Source organism: Nelumbo lutea, chromosome 6 (genome assembly GCF_056320005.1).
Source record: "Nelumbo lutea isolate HS-2025 chromosome 6, American lotus-T2T, whole genome shotgun sequence".
NCBI classification, from domain to species: Eukaryota; Viridiplantae; Streptophyta; class Magnoliopsida; order Proteales; family Nelumbonaceae; genus Nelumbo; species Nelumbo lutea.
The window spans coordinates 4,988,799-5,013,423 of record NC_142689.1 but is presented as its reverse complement, the minus strand read 5'-3'; the positions used below and the strand labels follow the sequence as shown (position 1 = coordinate 5,013,423).

Genomic DNA, 24,625 nt, shown 5'->3' with positions numbered 1-24,625 from the left:
AGAGACAAGCGGGTTCTCTTCTTGGGGGAAGACGGGCGTATTACCTTTCTCCTCGCCCGAGCTTTAAGCTTCTGCACGATCTTCCTAATAAGGTCCCGGCATGGAAGCGGGACTACTTCAGTGTGCGAAGTGCGCAAGGATGGCCCTTTCAGACCGGATGGGGTGAGGCCGCTCCTGATTCTGGTGTCACTCTCGACAAAGAGGCGGTGAAGGGCCTCCGGCAATGGGCACGACAAGGTTTAAAGTGTCACGAGTACTTGACGGAGGCCAAGCTTATTGTGGCTGGCCTGAGTTCGGGTAGGTTTCTAGTTCTGCGATTTCTTGCTTGCTTTTTTCCTTCATTTTTTCTGATGTCGAACTCGTTTCTACAGTTGTGATGGATGCGGAGAGAACTCGTGGGGGGCACCTGTTCCAGGGCATGAAGAGGAGGAAGCGGGTCGCCAAGCGAACTCGTACCGAGCTGCCCCCGGATGAGGAGCCTCAAGTTCCAGGCCACACGCCGGAGGATCTACCGAGGGAGCCCGAGGTGACTCCGCCGATGTATGAAACTACCGGGGCACCTTACGCTAAGACTACTCATACGGGTGCTCCTGCATACTCCAGTGCTCCTGCTCACTCTGGGTCCGCTCATACGCGAGCTGGGCCCTCGGGCTCGGGAGCTCAAGGGGAGTTCAGGAGCGTGTTGACGCCGAACTATGCTCTTCAGAAGAGTAGGGAGGCTACTTTCCCCGAGGAGATCGCAACATGGACCGATCTTTCTTTGAATCAGGTCGCATGCCGCGCCGTAACACACGCTATGGTGGTAAGTCAGATTTCATCTGCCTTCACTTTCTATCGCTTTTGCTGTTGTTGCTCACTTGTTTCTTTTGGTAGGTGAATTCTTCAATTCACGCCTTAGCGGCCCAAGTGGAGAGGCGCGAGCTGCTAAAGCTGCCGCCCATGCTGCTGAAGAGGCTTTCCGTGCTACCGAGGCAAAAACCCGAGCCGCTGAGGTGGCCACTTATGCTGCCGAAGAAGCTGCTCGCGTTGCCATGGCCAGGCAGGCGATGTCTCAGCGTGATGCCAAGGCCATGGGGGTAGTCGTCAAACACATGGCGGATTTGAAGTTGGACTTGCAGCATCAAGTCGAATATCTTCAATAGGACATCAGGGAGAAGACGCAGATTTTTTCCCAAGGTATTGAAGACGCCAAGAAGAAGGCTATTGAAGACTATATTGCCTCTCCGCGTTTTGACGATCTGATGGTGGATTCTTACAGAAGGGGTTCAAGCTGAGCCGGTGGATGATCCGAAACACGTACCCCGACCTCGATGTTAGTGCCATATCCACTTCGCGTATAACTCAGGAGATGACCAATGCTGCCGATGGCGAGCCGGACTCTGAAGGAGAGGCAGGGCCTTCGAGTGTTGTTGAAGTGCCTTCTGATGGCGAAGAAGTAGCTCCGGGCATGTAAAGATAATCTTTTATTTTTTTTTGAAGTGCCTTCTGATGGCCAATGTACTCCTGTTTCTTGCAACGGAATAGATAAATCTTTTTGCCCATGTTCCTTTTTCCCGAACTGATTCTTTGTCGAATTGATAATATGCCACTTGTCCGGGTTATTGTACTTCCGCGACCTGTTTTGCCGTGAAGGCTTTTGCAGCAAACTGATTTTTTGCCGAGCTGATAATATGCCTGACTTTTCTTTGCTTGTTTACGCCGAGGTTCCTCTTGGCTCCGCATCGTGGCCCATAGGACCTTATAGCGATTTCGTCCACTTCGCTTGGCGGTTTATAGGTAGTATTGCCTTAAGTTCACGATGTTCCACGCTCGAGGTACTAGTTTGCCTTCCAAGGTTTCGAGCTCATATGCCCCCCCGAGCGCTCTCTTTACTTTATAGGGCCCTTCCCAGTTTGGTCCAAGTTTGCCCACGCCAGGTTCGGGCACCATAATCTTACGAAGGACCAGGTTGCCAACTCGGAAGCTTCGTCGCTTTACTCTAGCATTGTAGTAGCGAGCTACCTGCTGCTGGTAGGCCGCTGTCCGAATGTGCGCGAGGTCCCTTACCTCGTCCAGTAGGTCAAGGTTGGTACGTAACTCATCTCCGTTTGTCCGATCGCCGTATGTTTCTAGTCGCAATGTTGGTACTTCGATTTCCGCTGGGATAACTGCTTCAGTGTCGTAGGTGAGGTTGAAAGGGGTTTCTCCCGTGGCGGTTTTTTTTGTAGTTCGATGAGCCCACAAGACACTTGGTAGCTCTTCGGCCCACAGTCTCTTAGCACGATCCAGACGTGCTTTCAGTCCGCACAGGATGGCTCTGTTCATTACTTCCGTCTGACCATTTGCCTGCGGGTGTGCGACTGATGTGAAGTTTTGCCGAATCCCCATGTTCTGGCACCACTCTTGGAACTTGATATCCTCGAACTGTTTGCCGTTGTCGGAAATTAGTATCCGATGTAACCCGAAACGACATATTATGGTCTTCCAAAAGAAATTTTGTATGTTTCAGGCCGTAACAGTTGCCAGAGGTTCGGCTTCTATCCACTTCGTGAAGTAATCTATTGCAACAACTAAGAATTTTCTTCCACCTGTTGCTGGCGGGAATGGCCCCAGGAGGTCGATGCCCCATTGTGCAAAGGGCCACGGGCTAGCGAGGTATTTGAGGTCGAAAGCAGGCTGATGGTGGATATTGGCGTGTTTCTGACACTTGTCGCATTTTCTGACGAGCTCGACAACTTCTGCCTTCATCATTGGCCAGTAGTATCCTTGTCGAAGTGCTTTTTGGGCGAGTGCTCTACCCCCCAAGTGTCCACCGCACAGGCCTTCATGAGTGTCGCAAAGTACGAACTCGGCTTCGGCAGGTCGCAGGCAACGCAAGTAGGGGAGCGTGTAGGACCGTCGGTATAACCGTTCGTCTATTATGACGTATTTGGCTGCCTGGCGCTGCACCCTCTTGGCCGCATTGCGTTCTGTAGGGAGGGTTCCATCTATCAAGAAGCTCGCGAGTGGGTCGATCCAGCTCGGCTCTGCTTCGAGGGCGGGAGCGACCTCTGCCCCCCCGAGAATACTAGGCCGAGGTAAATCCTCTATGTACACGGTTCTCATGTTGTTGTGACTTGTGCTGGCTAACCGGGACAGAGCGTCGGCCTCAGTGTTCTCTGACCTCGGGATTTTCCTGATGAAGTGTGACTGGAAGTTGAGCAGGGCCTCTTTTACTTTCGCCAAATATGCGATCATGGAGAGCTCACGTGCTTCATACTCGCCCGTAACTTGGTTGACCACGAGCAGGGAATCGCTGCAGATGACCAAGTGCTTTGCCTTTACCTTTCGCGCTAGGTTCAGCCCGGTTATCAGTGCTTCATACTCTGCCTCGTTGTTGGATGCCACAAACTCAAAGTGTAGTGCGTATTCTAATTTTGTGCCGCCCAGGCCGCATAAGACTATTCCAGCCCCGCTGCCTTGCTGGTTCGAGGAACCATCCACGTGAAGGATCCAGGGCTCCTCATCCCAGTTCGCATTTTGCCTAACCAGGATAGATGCCACACTGGCTGCTACTTCACGGGGTTCAGACTTTATTGGCACGGGAGCTTCGGGTTCGCCTGAACTGGGGACCTCGGGCTCGACCTGTAGGGCTTCGTGGCTGAAAGTGCACTCGGCGATAAAATCTGCCAAAGCTTGGGCCTTAATTGCGGTCCGGGGTTTGTACTGGAGATCGTACTCGCTGAGTTCGATGGCCCATTTCGTCAGCCTACCGGAGACCTCGAGCTTCAGCAAAACTTGTCTTAGGGGTTTGTCGGTTAAGACAACGACGGTGTGAGCTTGGAAGTACGAGCGGAGTTTCCGAGCTGATATCACCAGTGCATAGGCAATTTTTTCTATCTACGGGTACCTTGTTTCTGCTCCCTGTAGAATTTTACTAACATAATAGACGGGCCGCTGGACCCGATCTACTTGTTTTACTAATACCGAACTGACCACTTCGTCGCTCGCCGAGAAGTACAGTTCTAAGACCTCGCCCTCCTCGGGTCTGGCTAAGGTTGGTATGGTGGCGAGGTAAGTCTTTAGCACGTCGAACGCGAGCTGGCAATCTCGGGTCCATTCGAACCCTTTGCCTTTGATTGCCTTGAAGAAAGGCAGGCAGCGGTCTGCCGACTTGGACATGAAGTGGCTCAAAGCGGCTATGTGGTCGTTTAGTCTTTGAACTTCTTTTACTTTCCAAAGTGGTCTCATATCAATGATGGCCTTTATTTTGTCCGGGTTGGCCTCAATGCCGCGCCGGTTGACAATGTATCCTAGGAACTTACCCGAGGTGACACCGAAGACACACTTGTTTGGGTTTAGTCTCATGTTATACTGACGCAGAATTTGGAAGACAAAATCCAAGTCTTTTATTAATTCTCGCGAAAACTGTGTTTTGACGACCATGTCGTCTATATAACATTCGATTTTCGTGCCAATTAAAGGCCAAAAAAGTTTATTTACAAGTCTTTGAAAGGTCGCACTAGCATTCTTTAGCCCGAAGGGCATGACCTTGTAACAGTACAGGCCGAACTCTGTAATGAAGCTGGTTTTTTCTTGGTCGGACTGGTCCATCTTAATCTGGTTGTAGCATGAGTAGGCGTCCAGGAAGCTTAGAAGCTCGTGTCCCGAGGTCACGTCCACCAGGCGGTCAATTCGGGGCAGGGGGAAGCAGTCTTTTGGGCAAGCTCGGTTCAGGTCGGTGTAGTCGACGCACATGCGCCACTTGCCGTTGGCTTTTTTCACCAGCACTGGGTTGGCTACCCAGCTCGGGTAATGAACTTCCCTTATGAAGTCCGTTGCGAGGAGCTTTTCGACTTCTTCGTCGACCGCCCTCCAGCGCTCTGGGGCTAAGTTGCATTTCTTCTGTCTAATGGGTCTGACTACAGGGTCAGTGTTAAGCTTGTGAGTTATAAGGTCGGGGTCAATACCGGGCATATCTACCGCGGACCATGCAAAAATGTCTAAATTTTGGAGTAAGAAACTCACCAGTTCAATTCGCAAAGGCTCCTTGACGGAGGCACCGATCTGTAGTGTTCGCGTCGGATTTGTAGTCGAGGCCGAGACGGCGACTGTTTCCTCAGTGGGCGAAGCTCGTTTCTCGCCCTGCTCCGTAGGTCGCTCTAGTTCGAGATCGTCGGCTGCCTTGGTTTTTCCCTTCAGGGCGGCAACGTAGCATTTGCGGGACTCAAATTGGTCGCCCCGCACTACCCCCACACCGAAGTCCGTGAAGAACTTCATTGCCAGATAATAGGTGGAGACCACTGCACGCAGAATATGCGTAATTGGTCACCCTATTATGGCATTGTATGGGGAGGGGGTCGCGACCACCAGGAAATCGTGGTTGAGTCTTACCGCGTACGACCATGTGCCGACTTCCACAGGTACTGTTATTTTTCCCAAGGGCCTGACTTCCTCTCCGCTGAAGCCTACCAGAGGAGTGTGAGCGGGTTTCAAATTGCTTTTCTGCAACTGCAACTGGTCGAACGCCGATTTGAATAGTATGTCCGCCGAACTGCCTGAGTCTACCAGTACGCGCCGGACTTCGAAGTCGCTGATCCTTAGCTTTATGACGAGCGCATCGTCGTGGGGGTAATGAACACCTCGCGCGTCGTCTTCTGTAAAAAAGATCGGTTCTTCCTTCTTTAGCCTCTTGGGAGGGTTCTGCTCTTCTCGAGCTGCTTTGCGAACTGACGTCCTTGCTGCCGCCGAAGTGCATCCTGCCACCACCGAACCGCCCGCTATCACGTGGATGGTTCCCCGGACTGGCCTTTCTTCTGGGGGAGGTCGCTGCAAGGTTTCGGCCGGTCTGTTGCTCGGCTCAGGGACATCCTTCCCGTGTTCCCCTTGCCGACCTGCTTTATTACTATTGTCATAATGTACAAAATTTCTTAAGTACCCGCGACGGTTGAGTCCTTCTATCTCATCGCGGAGATTATTACATTGCTCGGTGCTATGACCGTGATCTTTATGAAAACTACAATATAAATTTATGTTCCTCTCATTGGGGTTGCTCTTCAAGCAAGGTGGCCACTTCACGTAAGGGGCGTCCTTGATCGTCATCAGGATCTCGGTCCGCCTTGTGTTCAATGGCATGTAATCCGTCCGAACCGCTAAGAGTGCTCGGGACGACTGGCTTGGCTTCACCTCTCGGTTGTGGCCTCTTCTGTCGCCGGGGTTGGAGGGCTCGCCTTCTCTTTTTCCTTTTTCAACCCCGCCTTCGTTTCTCTGGTTGATCTCTTCTTCTGTTCTCATAAACTTGTCCGCGAGCTTGAGGAAGTCGGCCATGGTTGCTGGCTAGCTGGCTACCATGTGACATTTGAACTCTTTATGAGTCACTCCTCTTTTGGCCGCGGCGAGCTGTACCGCGGGGTCTAACCGAGTGATCTGCAAACATGCTTCATTGAACCGTTTGATGTAGCTCCTGATGGGTTCTCCCTCTCTTTGGATCACCCCGAAGATACTTTCCTCGGTTTTCGGACACCTTTTGCTGGTAACAAAGTGCGCAGTGAAGATCTGCACGAACCCGGAAGCTAGGTTCCGGTACCAAGTGCGGACCACCCCTCTGAAGGTGGTGGTGAAGGCCACGCACATGCACGACTCGCTTGCCCTAGCGAGGTGCATTTGCGACTGAAACGCGTCGACGTGGTCGTTGGGGTCAAAGGACCCATCATACTTGTCCAGAGAAGGGAGTTTGAAATCTCTAGGCAAGGGGACTGCCAAAAGTTCTGCTGAAAGGGGGGAAAGAACTGAGAGAATGGGGACGGTTTTTACCTCGCTCGAGCTCATTTCTTCCTTGCCTCTGAGCTCGGGTAGCACGCGGGTAGCAGTTCAGCGACTTCGCCGGCACCTTCTTTGATTGGGCCTGGTGTTGCCGCTGCTTGCCTCTGTGTTGCCGAGCTCAATGGGCCCGGATTGCTGGCATGCTGCTAAGGCACTGAAGCGGTTCTCCGTGAGTGGGAACTCGGGCTTGGAGCGCCGAGGTGACTTTGTTGGCGAGGTTCTTGACCCACCCGCGGGCTGCGAGGCATGGGTGATCTTTCTTTTCTTTCGGCCCGGGGATGAGGCCTGACTGTTAGGGGGGTTCTGCGGTCGGGAAGCCTCTCCTTGGTGAGGTCGTCCACCTTGGGGGGAGACCTTGACCGGCTTTGAAACAGGGTGCCGAGGGGGAGCGGCTGGTTCAAGGGTAGCTGAGGGAATTGTTGTTGATAATGGTGTTGGGAGAGGTGGTGCAACACCTGGTGTTGCTGGAGTTGGTGCTGCTGGAATTGCTGTATTTGGGCCTGCATTGCCCGCATGCATTGCATCAGATCATCTATCTAGTTTTGGCGGGCTGCCAGTGGGACAGCAGTTGGTTCTGCAAAGTTCGTTTCGATGGGGAGTGGGAGAGAGATGTTCAGCGAGGGAGTGTTCAGAGGTGCCACTGCATGTGGCACATTCAAACTTGGGATCCCATCCACTGAAAGGGGGGATGGTGAACTGCCCAATGCACACCGCCAGAGCATGAAGTTGCTCTCCGGTAGTGGCTGTTTCGGTTCCATGTCCGGCACTGCTGGAGGAGGCCATTTCGGTGTTGGAGTGGGTGTTGGAGTTTTTGAAAGAAGGGTAGGTAGAAGAGATTTAGAGGGAGGCTTTTAGAAGCGTTCCCACAGATGGCGCTAATTGATGGAGCGCAATCCGGTCGGTCTTAGCTGTCAACGAACTCGCCTCTGAGTTGGAGCGTCAGGGAGCTTGAAATGGGAAAAATGAGAGAACTCCGGGGGGAACCCGGTGTGATAACTCCGAAGCTCAAGTCAGTAATCTCTCAAAGGCAAAGTGTAGACCAGATGGCGCAAAGTTCACATACCTTGTTCGTTGGGGGCAGGGGGCTCTTATAATCACTTCGCGCACTCGCTCCGAGGCCCTTGTCAAGTCGGGTATGATTACCCTTACGTCTGTCAATTCGGCCGTCGTCCTTTCTGCTGGGACAGAACCGCCACTGCCTAACCGCCTCTTTAACTGGAGATGGCGGTGTCAGGTGGTGGTGGCAGGTGGTCGTTTAGAGTGCGACCGTCAAGCGTCAAATCCCAAGCCAGTCAGGTGCGGCGCCCTTGGGAACGGACTTCCTCAGTGTCAGGCATAGTACGGTTTGTTTGGTTTTGGTGCCCTGAAGGTGTGGTGGTGAGCAAGGCAAAGTCTTGAGTTCGGAGGTATGTATAGGGCAGGTCAGTTCGGCGAGGTGTATCCCGGGTTGTTACAAGGCAGGCTAGTTCGGCGAGGTGTATCCCGAGCTGTTACCAGGTAGGTCAGTTCGGCGAGGTATGTCCCGAACTGTTGCAAGGCAGGTCAGTTCGGCGAGGTATGTCCCGAACTGTTGCAAGGCAGGCCAGTGGATTACTTTCCGGTTTGGGGCCAAGGGTGAGTTCGAGCCCCTAGTAGGGAGTTCGGTCCGCTGGTTTCTCCTCTTGGTGAAAACGCCTTAGGCTTGCTTTTGTGCCGAGCTGTTGCTTTTGCCACGTGTCGCATAACTGTGAGGTCGGGCCAAATCATCCTTCATCAGTTTGTATCAGTCTGGATGGCTTCATCCATTGAAGCTCTACTTTGGAAAGAGGCTCACAACGAGGGAGATGAGAAGGTTGAAGAAGAGTTGTGCGGCACCAGGGGATTGGCTGGTTTAACAGGAATAGAAATTGCACTAAAATGGGAATGCAGATGTTGGGGGAAACCAAAAGGTAGAGAACAAGGGGAAAGTCTGATGTGTGCAGGTGAAGGAAACAGACTGGAGGGCGGCTGGACTTTTGTGCAAGTCGTAACTAGCACCAAATTAGCAGTTTTAAACAAAGATGAGGTGATGGTTCAGGAAAGGACTAGGTCTAAAGAGTTTGACCAGTCGGAGATTGAACTCACAAGATTATAAAGTCATGTGGGTTCGCAGTCTTCAAAGATGGGCTGACAAAAGAACAAAAGTCCATGTTTCACGAATATTCAGTTGGGTCGTGGGCCAAAGGATTAAAAGAGGCCCATGTTGGCTCTTTTGAAACAGCCATAGGGGAGACACGTGAGTCACTTAAGTCTTGAGCCTGAGCCCAAGCCCGGCCCAACCATTGGGCCCAAGCCCAAGCCCGGCCCGACCCAACCATTGGGCCTAAGTCTTGAGCCTGAGCCCGACCCTCATATAAAGCCTCAAGCCCGAGCCCAAGCCCGACTAGAAATTTGAAAACAAAAAATTGTTTTCTTTTTTTATTCAATAAAAAAGTGTTTTATTTATATTAAAAACCTTCAAAACTCAAAAATAATAAACATCTCACTATTACTTGGAAAAAAAGAGAAGAACAAAGAAAAAATATTGTATGTATTTTTTATTCAATAAAATATATTTTTATTATTTAATATATTGTATCAAGTCAGGCTCAGTCTCGGGCCGGGCTTTTTTGAGAAAGCCCGAGCCCGATATTGCGGACCTAAAAGTATGACCAAGCCCGACTTAATAATGGGTCGGGTCGGGCCATCCCGTCGGGCTATCTGGCCCATGAACAGGTCTACTTAAGACTCACATGAACAAAAAGGGGATAACTAGGCTAGAAGGGAAAAACAGTCTATCGTTGTCTTCCTTGGGTTCTTCACCTAGTTGCCACAACTCAGGAGCAAGGTCTCTCTCCAATTGCTCCTTACAGTGGGTCCCTTCAAAGAAATTGAAGGTGTTTTCACCTGATAGATGAAATCCCATGTGCATAAAAAGAAAGATCTTTCTTAAAAGATGGAGAATGGTCTGAAAAAGAAGCCAGTGAAGATTCAGATTCAGACATGGATGGCACAGTAAGCTTGGGCATTGTTGATTTGCAAACAAAGGTGGGCATGTTGGAAGAAGATAGTTTCAATACAGAACTTCTGTTCTAGAAGAAGAAAAGGTAGTTGCCAGTGAAGTCAAGACAACTACCTTGTTAGTAAAGACAACACTGCCCAAGCTTACACAGTAAGGTAGTTGTCAGCAAAAAATGATTAAATCCAAGCAAAGACAACTACAAATCCTTTATTGGGAGGGAACCCACTCTGCAAGCCAACACTCTAGCACAATCCTACAAATTTGCAACTTGTCCTATAGGAATGGTCATACTCTTGCCCAGATTCACCTTTAATCCTGAGACCACTTCAAACCAACAAAGAACTCCAAGTAACACCTCTAATTGATCAGGATCAGCGTAAAGAAAACAAAGAGTGTCATCTGCAAATTGGAGAATGTTAACTTTTCCTCTCCAGGAGCAATTGCAAATCCTTCCCAGATTCTGGCTCCAGCTGCCCTCAGAGATCATTTCAGAAGAGTGGAGGAACAAAAGTTGAACCTTATCACTCAAGTTGAAGAGTTGGATGAGAAGGAATTCCGAGGGTTGTTGAATGAACAAGATGGAGAGCAAAGAAGACGGCTGAAAAAAGGATCTGGAACATGTGTTGTCAAGGGAGGAGATTTGTTGGAGGTAGAAATCAAGGCATTAGTAGATTAAACAAGGTGATGGGAACACCAGATTTTTCCATGATTTGGAAAATGGGCATTGAAGGAAAAATTTTGTAGCCAAATTAGAATTAGAAGGGTATAAAATTACCAACCAAGAGTTTGTTAATCATTTCAAATCATTTTATGGAAGACCTTTGAATGAGAGATTACCTTTGGAAGGTTTGGATGGCCAAGTTTGGGAGATGAAAAGAAGTTTTGAAGAAGAGGAGATTAAAAGGGCAGTGTTTTTGAAGGATAGGATTAAGGCATCGAGCCTAGATGCAGATAATTACATAGTAAGCCCAGGAGTTAATGCTACTTTTTTGGCTTTAATTCCTAAGAAGGTTGATGCTATTCATCCTAAGGACTTTAGACCAATTAGCTTGGTGACTAGTATGTACAAAATCTTAGCTAAGGCTCTGTCCTCGAGGATAGAATAAGTTCTTCCTTCCTTAATCAACAAATCCCATGGGGCCTTTGTACAACAAGGGAGACAAATTACAAACCAGATTCTAGTAGCTAATGACTGCCTGGAGTAAATGAAAAGATCCAAGAAAAAAGGTTTTGTTTGTAAGTTTGGTCTGGAAAAGGCCTATGATTTAGTGGATTAGAAATTCCTCTTACAAGTATTGAGAAACTATGGGTCTGGAGAAAGGTAGTGTAAGTGGATTCGTGGTTGTATCGGCTCTAGTCATTTCTCTATTTTGGTTAATGGAGTAGTAAATGGGTGAAAAATAGGCATGGTTAGAGAATTAACATTGGTGAAAAGGTTTGGAAGGATCTCCAATTTGAGAGTCAATCTTGAAAAGAGTAGTGTTGTAGGGGTAAATTTAGAAAATAGAGAAGTGGAGGTTATTGCAGTCTGCGGGGTGTTTAGAGTGTTCTATCTCTACCTGGCCTATGACCTACCTGGGACTCCCGACTCCCATTAGGGGCAAACCCTAGGGAGAGTAGTTTCTAGTGCCTGCTTGTAGAGAAGTTTGAAAAGAGATTGGCTTCGTGGAAGAAGAATTATATATCTTTTGGGGGTAGAGCCACCTGGATTAAAGTTGCCCTGGCTAACCTATCAACCTATTTTCTGTCTATCTTTAGGAGGTACCCTCTAGGGAAGCTAAGAAACTGGAGAAGTTAATGAGGGAATTCCTTTAGGAGCTGGGGGAAAGTAGGAAGGATCATCTATTAAAGTGGGAGGTGGTGTGGAGAAGTAAAGAGGAGGTTTGGGAATACGGAATATAATGCAAAATAATACAACATTATTGGGGAAGTGGTTGTGGAGATGGTCATTAGAGAGAAAGATTGTGGCATGATGGGATGTTGGGATCTCTCGGTGGGCAACTTGGGCAACACCTTGGAAGGCAATTCACAATAATCTCCCTTAACTTCACAACTTTGTTAGGTATGATGTGTGTAATGGTAATTCGGTCCTTTTCTTGGAAGATACTTGGGTTAGAGAGACTCCTTTGAAGGACCTCTTTCCTCCCTTATTTATGATCTCTTGGTTTAAAAAAAGAGCCTGTATCAAAATTTTTTTCCCATTAGGAAAACTCCTTTTGCACCAGTTTGGGATTTTGGTTTCTGGAGAGGCTTAAGGGATGAAGAGATTGAGAGTCTAGCCCGCTTATTAAGTCTTCTTGAAAAATTTTGTTTGGATCCCACGGTGCCAGACAAAAGGATTTGGACACCTTTGCTCTTGGGTTATTTCTCTTGTGCTTCTTTCTTTAAGACCCTTTGCTGTTCTGTCTCTACAGTCTTTCCCTTTTAAGGAGGTTTAGTGCAGGCCTGTACCCCCCAAGGTTTTGGCATTCTATTAGGAAGTGTTTTATGGGAAAGTAAACAACTTGGATAATCCACAAAAGAGAAGACTTTATCTTTGCATCTCACCTAATTAGTATACTTTTTGCAGATCTCATGGTGAGGATTGTTACCATTTGCTAATTTCCCATTCTGTTACTATAGAGTTGTGGGATTGGTTCTTCTCGATTTTGGGTGCAAGTGGAATAGGCCAGCAAAAGTAAGCATGCTTTTTGACCCACATACCTTTGCTTGGCACCAATGAAGAGGAAGGATAATGTGGATGTGTGCAAGAGCAGCTTTGCTATGGACAATGTGGAAAGAAAGGAATGCCAGGTTATTCTAAGAGAAGGAGAAAAGCCAACATGAACCGAAGGAGTGTATCTTGTATAGGACTATCTCGTGGCTGAAATCCTTGGACTTGTTTCACCAATTTTCTTTTAATGATCTTTGGAGGCATTGGGCAGCAGCAGCAAGCAGCTCCTCTCTGAAAATCAAGGTGTACATGAGTTGGGTACCCCCTCCTGAAGGCTTTTTGAAACTAAATTTTGATGGCAGTAGTCAAGGTAACGCAGGTCTCTCTACGATGGGAGGGGTTCTAAGGAATGAAAGTGGTACTGTGGCTCTCTTATGCTCTTTAGGTGAATGGGACTCCACCAGGGTGATACTTCTAGCTGCCCTTCAAGGGGTACAACAGTTTGCAGTACAACTAGGAGGGGAACAGCTAGTAATAGAAGATGGCTCCAAGGTGGTTGTGGGGTGGCTACAGAACCCAAAGGCTGGTTTGGTTCTTTAAGAATGAACTTAAAAAATTCAAGTGGCTGACAAGAAATCTGTGTGTCAGAATACAATGGATGGGAAGATCAACTAATGCTATGGCCGATTATTTAGCCAAGCAAGGGGCAAATAGGGAACAGTTGTACTAGGCACAGTTGTAATCTGTTTTAGTTTTTGATTGTTTGGAGAGGTCGCAGCTCATGCCTCTCCATGAGTCTCTTGTATCTATTTATTCTCCCTTCTCTAAAAATATTTCCTCATTCATCAAAAAATTAAAAATAAAAAAGGCAGTAGTTACATGCTATATAGTAATTAAAAAAAAGAATAAGACAAAAACAAGTGGTATACCTCAAATAAGGTAGTGTCATATTGTTCAAAAGGTTGGGGTGTCGAAGAACAAAAGCCTTCCATTCTTCTCTGTTAATTTTTCCATCCATGTCTGTATCAGCATCTTCAAATGTCTGCCCAAAAATTGATAATGTAGTAAGTTTACAGCCCTTAAAGGATTATACAAAAATAAAACAGGAAAATTAAATTGGCTGAACCCATGCCTTGTCAATAATAACTTCAAGAAGATCATCTGACAGATTCATTTCTGATTCCATCAAAATAGCAATAACCATTTGCTTAACCTGAAACAGTAATAGCTTAGTAAAATAATTTTTCACAAGGTTAAAAATATTCATGGCAAAATGAAAATGATATGGATGAAAGAATATATGATGGACAACAAATCTGTGAAGAAAAACTAAAATTATCACAACCCCGTGTATCTTATTGTATCTTTGAGTTTTCAATTCACCTATTTAAAAGTGTTCTGAGGAAACTGCTTTTATTATTGATTAAACAATAAAAACAGACCTAAAACTGAAATTTGATAAAAAAAAAAAAAAGAGCGTAAGGTAAAAAGTCTCAATACACCCCTTCCTGTGTATTGGATGTATCGACATTTTGAACCTTGTTCTTCACTAAATGAAAATAGAATTCTTTGAGCAAACATTATTAAGATGATGGGATTTTTTTTTCTTGTCAGAACAATTAAAATAGAGGATGCAAGGTAAAGAATCAAATGCTGTAAAGTGGAACAGAAATATGTACTAATTGGAAACAACATTCACATCTACCTGTTGTAAAACTTTGTCTTAACCTATTTTAAACAAAATTCTCTTTTACTGATAAAAAAAAAGGAATCAAATGCTGTAACACTGCCTCCCTTACATGATGAAGCCAAAACAATGGGATGTGAAGCATAAAATCAGATCATAGCTTCCAGGGAGACAACTAATATCCCTTAATGAAAAAAACTCCCTTCCACAGCACAAATCTATTCAAGTGTAGAACATTTATTGACACACTAGGGAGACAAACCAAAAGGTGATATTAAAAGGGTATGGAAGTTTTATATTCTAGTTAATATATGGAATTGAAAAAAGAAGCTCTGTTGATCAAAATCAAAAAAGTTGAACAAGGAGCTAAAGTCATATGACATATGAGTATGCTTACACAATGAACCAATGCACACACACACACAACAAACAGCAGGGGTCACCTGACTCTTAAGTCTCAAGTTTGAAACTTTCATCCCTACACATCTAGAGGTCCTGACAACTATCTCATGCCTTTGCCTTATGAAACTTTTTTTTTTGATAGATAACTAAATAACGTTATTGGTTTATGGAAAAGGATAATATCTACATCTATGGTTACACCATCAAGGTTTGCCTAATGAAAGATTGTTCTCCCCTTTATTAAAAATCCCTTCTGATCTTATTAGGAATGAACTTATGGAAAAAGTAAGAGGGTATTCATGCCAATGGGTATTAAATGGATCAAATCAAATGGTTTCCAAGGGGCTTATACATGGGATGCCCTATAGAACCATTTTCCTGAGAAAAGAAAGAGGCTAAGTACAGGACAAAACATCAAATATCTGTACTATAGAATGATAAAATGCCAAAAATCACGCCAAGACATAGATAAGCAACTGTAGATCCATTGTTCCAATTAGAAGTGCCCTTCCAAGTTCCCCAATATTGACAGGTTTGGCACTCACTTGTAAACCAAGAATTAGAAACAAATTACACATTTCAACCCATAGGTAAGTAATTCATAAACTGAGGTCTCCAAGTAAATTAATCAAAATGATAATAGATGTAGTGGAAAAACATGCATTCAGTATCCCTCCCTTTTGCATTACAGTGCAAATCCAAGTATTCAAAGTTTCAAACTTTACACCTTTGAGTTGTGTTGCTGCAAATCTAATTATGCTACCCAAAAAAAAACATCTAAAGTTGTGTCATGCATGTCAAGATACTCACTTCTTCCCTCTCGATAAACCCAGTCTGTCTTAGATCATACAGCCGAAATGCAACTGCAGGAATTTCAGAGAAAAAACTGAAGGTGTTATACCAATTAATTATATATTTCAATTGTATATAAACAAGCAAAGAAGGGACTTCAGGAACCCTCACAATCAATTTTGTCCTCCAAAGGAGCATAAGGATGGAAGACAGTGAGTGCATGGACAAACTCTTCAAATTCAATAACACCATTTCTCTTTTCATCAAAAAGATCAAAAACCTAGAAAGGAAAAGAAAATAGTAGATAAATGCAGCACATCATGAAGCCAAAAGGGCAAACTTATACAAATATTCTTGCCTACATTTTTTTTTCATGTAAGAATAAACAATTTCAAATTTGTAAGGATACATTTTGGGATAGTGTTGCATATCTGGAAGTAATATGACTAGATAACAAGGAACCATGTGTGCATATTAATAAGAAACAAATTCCAATTTATAACTGAGATATGAAGTATGAAGCTGGTCTAGATCCCAAAGAAGGGAGGAAACATGGCTGGAAGTTGAAATAATAACCTCCAGCTCTTCATTTACAGAAGAGAAGCCATTATACACTTTAACTTCCAAAGTGCATGCAAGCGTGCCATACATATTTTTAATCTACCTTATCATGCTCAGGCTAAGCATTGAAGATTGGTTACCACTGTTACCTTGATACATGGCAGGGGTGCCAAGTATTCAAGTGTCCATAATTGTTCATCATGTCAACCTCTGGAAATCAAGGCAAGGGGACATGACAATGAAAAATAAAGGATTTTTGGCTCTAGTGACCGTTTAACTTTGCTCATTACCATCCCTCCCTCCCCCCCTCTCCTCTTTTCTTATCCTCTTTCGTTTCTTCTTGTTTTTTCTCTCTTCTCTCCTTCCACCCAATCCCCTACACTGCCCACCACCGTCCCTAAGTGTCCTCCCACAGCCAAATGATACCCACCAATCTCTCTCTCTCTCTCTCTCTCTCTCTCTCTCTCTCTCTCTCTCCTTCACATCCTTTTTCTTCTTCTTCTTCTTTTTCTCCCCTCCCCTCCTTCAATCCCCTATTCCACTGCCCACTACCATCCCCGAGTGCCCTCCCAACTATATCCTCCTAATCCCAATCTGTACCACTTCAATGGCATAGGATATACCAACAACAAGGATGGTGAAGGCAGTGGTGGAGGAGCAATGATAATGAGCAATAGGATGAGGTGGCGGAGGTGGAGCTGGGACTGGGTAATAAACCTCTGTTGGGGCTGGATAATGAATTCCAGGTGCCCGTAGTGGTACTATTATGGGCCCGGAAATAGGATCTCGTCACGGGTCAGTCCACGGGGAAAACCTCCTGTTTTCCCTTGTCCCTTCTTGATGAACCTATCTTGGTGCCTTTGGAGATTTGTTCAAGAGATCACCAACTCTCCTAACTCACTTCTTTTAACTGAATATTCGATATCTTTACTGCCTGATAGCAGCTCCTTAAATAAGAGATTACAAAGTCCTAATCTTAGGGAGTCTCCTTGTTGAATAGGGAGACTTCCAATTCTATCTTGCTAAGGATAAGATAAGCTAATCCTAATCTGATAATAAGATAAACTAATCCTAATCTGACAACAAGATAAACTAATCCAATCTGACAACTTACTAACAAGATAAGATAAGAACAATAGAATAAGATAAGAACAAGCAAAATGAGCTAATCTAATCTAGATAAGGCTGTTGTTGCCGAACTGGGTAGGATGAGCATCACTGAATCCTTGCTGCTGCTGGCGGTGGGCCCGGGGCCTGTTGGTGCCAGCGGCAATGGTACGTCTTACCGAGGAAGGCGTCCATAACATTACTCCCCTCCTAGACTACGAGCTTATCCTCAAGCTCGAAATCTGGATATGTGGCCTGGGAACTCTGCCAATGGGAGCCATGTGGCTTCGGCCGAAGGTAAATTACACCATTCTACCAAGACTTTAACAGCAGCACCAACAAAGAGCTTAGCTGACTGATGGGGAAGCTCAATACCAGTATCATCAGGAAACAAGTTGCATAAGATGTTGTTCTGAGGTCTTTCTTGAGAGCCATCAATCGCAAATAGGGGGCCCCATGAGCCATAACCATTGTCAATGGCATCCGATATTCCAGCAACAACTCCAACCATAAGATAATCAGTGTCGTAGGAGGAATGAGAAGTGTAGTCCATTTGAAGAGGTACAGTTCCCCAAACTCTGTATCATCTGCAGCCTTTGAAGTTACAGTGAAGTTGGTGTCAACTCCTGCAAGAACTTTAAGAAGGCCTTGGAAGACGGCAAAAAGATGAGCTGAGACACCTCCTATCACCCAGAATTGTTTATTGCACCACCAATCCTGAATGCTAACACCGCTCCATCGGAGCTCAAGCACACCAGTGGCTATGATGGATAGGAAGAGGGCAATGAACCATATGCTAGCAAGATTATTCAGAGTGGGAATGATGAACTTTCCAGTGAGAAGACAGACAGCAGGAATGATGCAGTAGGCAAGCAAAGGAATGGAAGTTAAAGGGTAAACAATGGTGTTAGTATAGGCCAACCTCTCTAACCATTTTAGTTTTCCTCCATAGCCATACCATAGAGGGCAATGCCGACTAAGGAATATCTCAACTGATCCAAGAGCCCACCTGAGAACTTGGTGCAGACGATCTGAAAGATTTATAGGAGCTGAACCTTTAAATGCAACTAGTTTAGGAACACAATACACTGACTTCCATCCTCTGCAGTGCATCTTGAACCCTGTCAATATGTCTTCTGTGACTAAGCCATAAATCCATCCAAGCTCCTTTCCCCCATTCAGTTTTCTCTTCATAGCCATAGCTAATAACATGAATAGCCTCCTTAATGAGGGTTGTGTTGTTGGTACCCTCAGGAAGACCACTTTCTTCCATAAGTGTGGAAGCAATGAAGACAGGTGACTGTCCAAACCTCTTCTCAAAGTTTTTCTGAGACATGAGAGATTATTTCTCTAGCTCATCGTATCCTTCAAGCCCTTCTTCAACCTCTTCAAGATCAAGGATAGGGGTAGAGCCTTTCTTGAAATAGTCCTTTGCCATCACTTTTGTCTTCTTGCTGTCAAACCCTCCAAACAAACTTCTTTCTCCCTTCTTTGATTTCAACTTTTTCCTTGATCCACCATAACAACAGCAACACCAAGAAGGCCAGCAATCACAAGTCATCTTTGGTCTCTTTTCAGACACTGGTGGGTCATAGCCATACAATGCTTGCCTGTTCAAGACACAACCAGTTCCAACGTAGACTGGTCCTTGGATCCCATCCAAGCCTTTCTTGTTGATATCAAGGAACACTATATTGCGATTAGCGTATCTATCGTGGCGATCAATACCGTCGAACCTCTATGGAAACTGGACATAACTTAGCTTCTTTCCAAGCTGAGGATCCATCAGAAAGCACATGGCTTCCCTTACAGCCTTGCTGTAAATCACATAGAGTGGAGATGGCAGTAATTCTACTAAATTATGCTGCCTTAATTTCTTTGTATGCAGAACCCCTAGTTGGTGTTGGACAAGCAAGGATGCTTTCTTCAGAGATTTCGGGAGACTTGAAAGGAACTTCTTTCGGTGTGCAATGATCTCCATAAGGCTTTTATTGTGTTGCTCCAGTTTCTCATGAAGTTTGCAGAGTTCTTTTCGCCGGAAAAGCTCAAAATTAAGCCGCCTTAGCATCAGGTCATGTGCACTGTCTTTTGATAGTACAGATCCCTTAATATCTTGAGGGGCTGAACTGAAAAACTCTTCCTCAGGCACAAGTTCAATATCCGGATACTTTGACTTGAAATCTTTGTGCACCTTTATGGCTTTCCCAAAATGAATTTTCTCATACATCAAATTGTGAAGCTGCAATGTAGTGAAATCTACTAGTGCCTTGGCACGTTCTATTTCTGCTTTAACACGATCCTCTTCTAGCAATATAGAATGATTTACCTTATCCCGGTCATTTGTCCGTTGATTCCGAAAAAACTGCTCGCAGCGATACAGCCAGCCTAAGGGGTCTCCGTTGCCGTTGTACGACGGGAATTCCAGCCTGCTGTACTTGGGGATGACTGCGGCTACCGGGGCGACGACTTGCTGTTCGCCAAACGATTCCGTCAAGTCTGGTCGGCGGCTGTTTGTGGTTACAGCCCCTTCTGGATCACTCTCCTTGTTAGAGAAATACGATTCCAACAAGCGTCGCAGCTCCCGGACATCGTCTTTGACCTCACGAACCTCCACGCGAGTTTCCACGAGCCTATGCTCCAGTTTGTGGACCTTGGATGATAGCTGCTCCAGATCTCCCATGACGGTAGGCTCTGATACCAAGTTGTTATGGGCCCGGAAATAAGATCTCGTCACGGATCGGTCCACGGGGAAAACCTCCTATTTTCCCTTGTCCCTTCTTGATGACCCTATCTTGGTGCCTTTGGTGATTTGTTCAAGAGATCACCAACTCTCCTAACTCACTTCTTTTAACTGAATATTCGATATCTTTATTGACTGATAGCAGCTCCTTAAATAAGAGATTACAAGAGTCCTAATCTTAGGGAGTCTCCTTGCTGAATAGGGAGACTTCCAATTCTATCTTGCTAAGGATAAGATAAGCTAATCCTAATCTGATAATAAGATAAACTAATCCTAATCTGACAACAAGATAAACTAATCCAATCTGACAACTTACTAACAAGATAAGATAAGAACAATAGAATAAGATAAGAACAAGCAAAATGAGCTAATCTAATCTAGATAAGGCTGTTGTTGCCGAACTGGGTAGGATGAGCATCACTGAATCCTTGCTGCTGCTGGCGGTGGGCCCGGGGCCTGTTGCTGCCGGCGGCGATGGTACGTCTTCCTGAGGAAGGCATCCATAACAGATACATAATTTATCTTTGGGTAATGAATAGAGATATTCAAAATTCGATTTGTTTTCCATTGGCAGATCGACCTAATAACTAATGAATCTAATGGCTCCATCAAACTCAACCACAAGATGTTTGAACAAGACACGAACTTCTCTGATTCCATTCGGGGTTTTCGTCTCCTCTGTTAATTGGTATTTTATGCTTCTGCATCTGCAGTGGTTGCTTCTGTTGTGACTCATCGTTGACAATTGAGATGACAGCATAGGCGCAAAACTTTTGGAAGAAATTGAAGGCTTTAAGATGCCTGCAAGAGATCACTTTGAGTTGGAGGTTACAGGATTCCTGGGTGGTCCTGTGGTTTAGTTGTAGAGAATAGGGGATTGGGTGGAAGAGAGGAGAGAAAGGGAAAAAAACGAGAAGAGAAGAGAAGAGGGGAGAGAAAGAGGTGGGTATTTAATTGGGACCCACATGTTATTTTTCCCTTGAAAATGAGTCGAAAGAGCCTTTTTTTTGTTTTCTTTAACAGAACTGTCAATGGCATCTCTAATGTAATTTGTTTTTGTCTTAAAATGGCCTTTTCACCATAGTTTGAGTGGGAAGTTGGCCCTTTTGCAAAGTCCAAGAGTCACTAAAGCCAAAAATCCTATAAAGGACATAAATAATGTTAAGACATTGAGAAGAATATGAAAATTAAAAACAGGAAAACCAAAGTGTTGCTACCTTACATGTCCTTTGTCATGACACCTTATCTAAGAGTGCCTAGTGCAACCTTTTTTTTTTCGCCAACTTCAGATTGGAACATGATCAGGATGTTAAAGAAATTATGTGCACAGTGCAAAGTATTGATACACATTCCAAGTTTTTACATGGCTAAACTAACCCATCAGTTTGGAGGTGTCATATCCACACATAAATCAGACAAATACATTTATTTCATCAAAGAGGAAAAAGAGAAGAATATATAGAGAAAATTATCTCAGAATAATGCTGGAACTTGTATATTCTACTAGGTTTGAACTCAGAGCTGGTTCCTGAATATATCCATATTCTTGTGTGTTAAAGAACATTGTTGATATCCTTAACATGGCTTCACCAAGAAACAGAATCATGCCTCCAAAAAGAAAATCCAAGTTCTTCCAGCAACATAAACTGTAGTTCAACATGCCATAACCCCATGAATTGACCAAGATGCAGTAAAATTTAGAGGCTCATGATGTCACTTAGGAGTTAGGACTTCACTGACATCCAAAAAAGTCCTTCCCATGAAACAGAATCACGATGCATAAGGCCATAAACCCTGCGATGGTTCCAGTGATCTTGGGTCTTTGGAAGGGTGGACTGGGTAACCTCATGAGTCTTTGTAATGAAGAGGCTACCCTCAAACTCAAACCTGTCATGCTTGTCAGCCCAAGATTTTACCATTCTACCAGGCAATGGCACCCTACTCAGAATTGCATCCCCTAAAAGTAAATCTAAGTTTTTTCCAGCAGCATGCATGCATACATGTCTGAAGCTCTACTTGACAAAGACTAATCCCTACTATTTGGTATTAGCTATATAAATCCTTTTTTGTTATAGGTTAGCTATATTAATTCTGTTCTACCATTGAATTCTATAAAGAGCCATGTCCTCATTCAAGTTTTAAGTCCTACATAAATTCTGAATTCTCACTAATACATAGTCCCCTTAGGCCTTCCCCTTGCTCTATCAGAGCCTTCTATTTGCACCAAGTTACATGTATGTCATAATCAACATGCCATGATTCCATGAATCAACCATGGTCGGAAGAAATACAGAAACTCATGATGCCACTTGGTATGAATTTATAAAGGGAAATATTAAAAATAATGATAGAATAGTTTTTATGGATTTACCCTATCCAAAAAAAGATTTTCACCAGATGGAGTCTTGAATAATGCCAACTGCAGCTCTTCCTACAAAACAGATAAGACGCTTTTTTGATAAGTAAACAGATATGACGCATTAAACATAACCATATGAGACAGACAAGGTTTGCAAAAGCATACAAAGTAAATACAGGAAAGTCGCTTAACACTTACAAAAGGATCAAGGTATGCCATCAGAGTAAAAACTGGCAAATCTAGCCCAAGGTAAAGGGCAGCTCCTATACTTTAGTTATAAGATGCTAACGAGTATAAAATGGTTTCAGTGGGTTTTGATAAATCCTACAGTGTTCAAATGACATCGACAACTCAATGAAAATGTGTTTCCAGGTTCTCATTTCAATTATGCTACATGGGCCTGAAGTTTGTTTACCACCTACAACATGTGTGTTTGTTCAAAAACTGAATTACACAGAATAGTGTATTTATTTCTGCATTGAAATTGTGTTTAGTGAATCTAGATTCTCCTATTTTATGGTTAACCAATTGCTTACTTCATCAGTGGTGGTGACCATAAGTATGATCACAGTGGCGGGAGTTCTGTACATATAGTATATATGAATGTATTATTTTGTATTTGCCCACTATTATGTCATTTCTTTATTTCTAGTGTTATCTTAAAAACGTGTATTGAGGCAAGACAAAATCAAATGAGATGGAACTTATAACATCATCTAGATTAGGTCCTATCTTAATAATCCATTACCATGAAGAGGAGAGTGGCTAGTCATTGGCAACTTCAAGCCCATAGCCCCATTAATCACGACAAGGGACTTACAAGGTTTATAGAAGACCCAGAATTCTCCAAATAACTCTTACTAAACAGGAGGATTTTCAGAGCTGTCATATTTGATAAGTACGCATAATTAAAAGCAAGCCATCAAAATTCAAGCATTTCAAAAGGCAGGAAATTCTCCAAAAGAAATGGAATATCCACACAAACACAGAATATGTCACTTGCACTCTTTGGAACTTAGATTCTGAGTGTCCAGGAAGTTCTCCTGAGAATTTAAAAGTAACAGAAAATCTACCATAGCAAAGAAAAAAAGAAAGTTGGAAATTGATCCGTGGATGATTCAGATGCGAATCTTTGTACCTACCTTGTGTATTAAGCCATCGTCAATAATGGAGCTACTGAGCTTCTTGAACAGCTCGTGCAAGGCCTCCACTTCGTTCACGGTAACTATCATAAAGGAACCCAAAAACAAAAATGATCAGGCCGAAGAGAAAATGCAAGAATCCTAAATGAAAAATAACCACAAATTAAACAGAAAATTAGGAGGCAAATAAAAAGAAAAAAAATTAGAGGGGGGAAATTAAAACGAACATGGTGTATTCTTTGCGAAGCGAGCAAGGTCATGATATCTATATGAAGGCTTCTTGTTGTTGGGGTGGCAATCGAAGCAATCGGCCACAGCGAATATGAGTACTTCAATTAACGCGATAAACGGTATGAAAGCCGCACATAGCCGCTCCCCCATTGATAGAAAGCTCGACGTCTGTTCCACGCCCACAAAATTAGCAAGAAAAAGAAAAAGAAAATTAAGACAAAAAAGATCAGGAGGATTAGAATCTGAGGACGAAGAATAAATAAAGATTAGAAAAAAATGATTACCCATTCGTTGCTGTTGTTGATGGTGGTGGTGGTGCTGTTGCTGCCGTGATTCCTTCGCGCCATTTCTCTCTGCAACAACTCGAATCCAGACCTGTCCTGCTACTCCATTTTAAGATGCGTGTGCGTTAATTCGATTGACAATAATAGTGGCGCCATTTGAATTTCATTAGCGTTTTTTATACAGTTTAGCCTGACGATGAATGTTTATTTTTTTGAGGGGTAAAATACAAAAAACTTCCCCTAAGTTTTCTGACAATCATAAAAACCTCCTTTATTTTTATACTTTAGCAAAAACCTCCCCTGTATTTTTTAGAAAATATGCAATACCTCCCTTCTTAGACAAAAAAGCCGAAATAATGTGTATGATTTTTGAAAATGCCTATTTTACCCTTATGCATATCTATTTAGATGTAGATTTATTAAACTTTCCTCTAAAAACATTGTTCATTTTCTTCCCAATAACGAAAAACCAAAGTCATCATTTTTCTCTCTTTTAATGTCTCGACCTTCTGTTTGGCCTTGGCTACATCTCGGCTTTTGCCTCTTTTGCCTTCCTAATCTCATGCACCATCTCCACTCGATCGAGTCTTTGTCAATTCCTTCTTTGCCTGCAATTTCACAAACACCCACCACCACATAAGGAAAATGAGAAACATGGTGGTATCTCGGCCTCACCAGTCACTACAATGAGGCCAGCTTGAATGTGTTTCAAGGTATTTAACTAACACAATTTGCATTTCGACCTCTTTGTCTTGTGCCAATAATTCCAAAGTTTAATATCGGATAAGATTAGACTTGTAGGGACAAATAATTGGTAGAAGACTACTACGATAGCTAATATAGTTAACAAGTTTGTTTCGAGTGTGTC

General features: G+C 44.2%; 1 protein-coding gene and 1 pseudogene across 1 annotated transcript in view; both read right to left on the bottom strand.

The window, feature by feature from the left end:
- The window catches only part of CBL10 (calcineurin B-like protein 10), a 28,855-nt gene extending 4,583 nt beyond the window's left edge, over window positions 1-24,272 (bottom strand). The window contains exons 1-8 of the mRNA XM_088948957.1: window positions 23,758-24,272; window positions 23,470-23,641; window positions 23,243-23,325; window positions 22,113-22,172; window positions 15,505-15,613; window positions 15,352-15,404; window positions 13,585-13,665; window positions 13,382-13,494 (exon numbers count right to left, since the gene is read on the bottom strand). Of these exons, the coding sequence (XP_088805083.1) occupies window positions 13,382-13,494; window positions 13,585-13,665; window positions 15,352-15,404; window positions 15,505-15,613; window positions 22,113-22,172; window positions 23,243-23,325; window positions 23,470-23,641; window positions 23,758-23,820 (734 nt within the window). The 5' untranslated portion in view covers window positions 23,821-24,272. The remainder of the gene's footprint in view (window positions 1-13,381; window positions 13,495-13,584; window positions 13,666-15,351; window positions 15,405-15,504; window positions 15,614-22,112; window positions 22,173-23,242; window positions 23,326-23,469; window positions 23,642-23,757) is intronic.
- On the bottom strand, window positions 17,088-19,820 carry LOC148846969 (cellulose synthase A catalytic subunit 4 [UDP-forming] pseudogene; annotated as a pseudogene).
- Window positions 24,273-24,625: the final 353 nt, after the last annotated feature.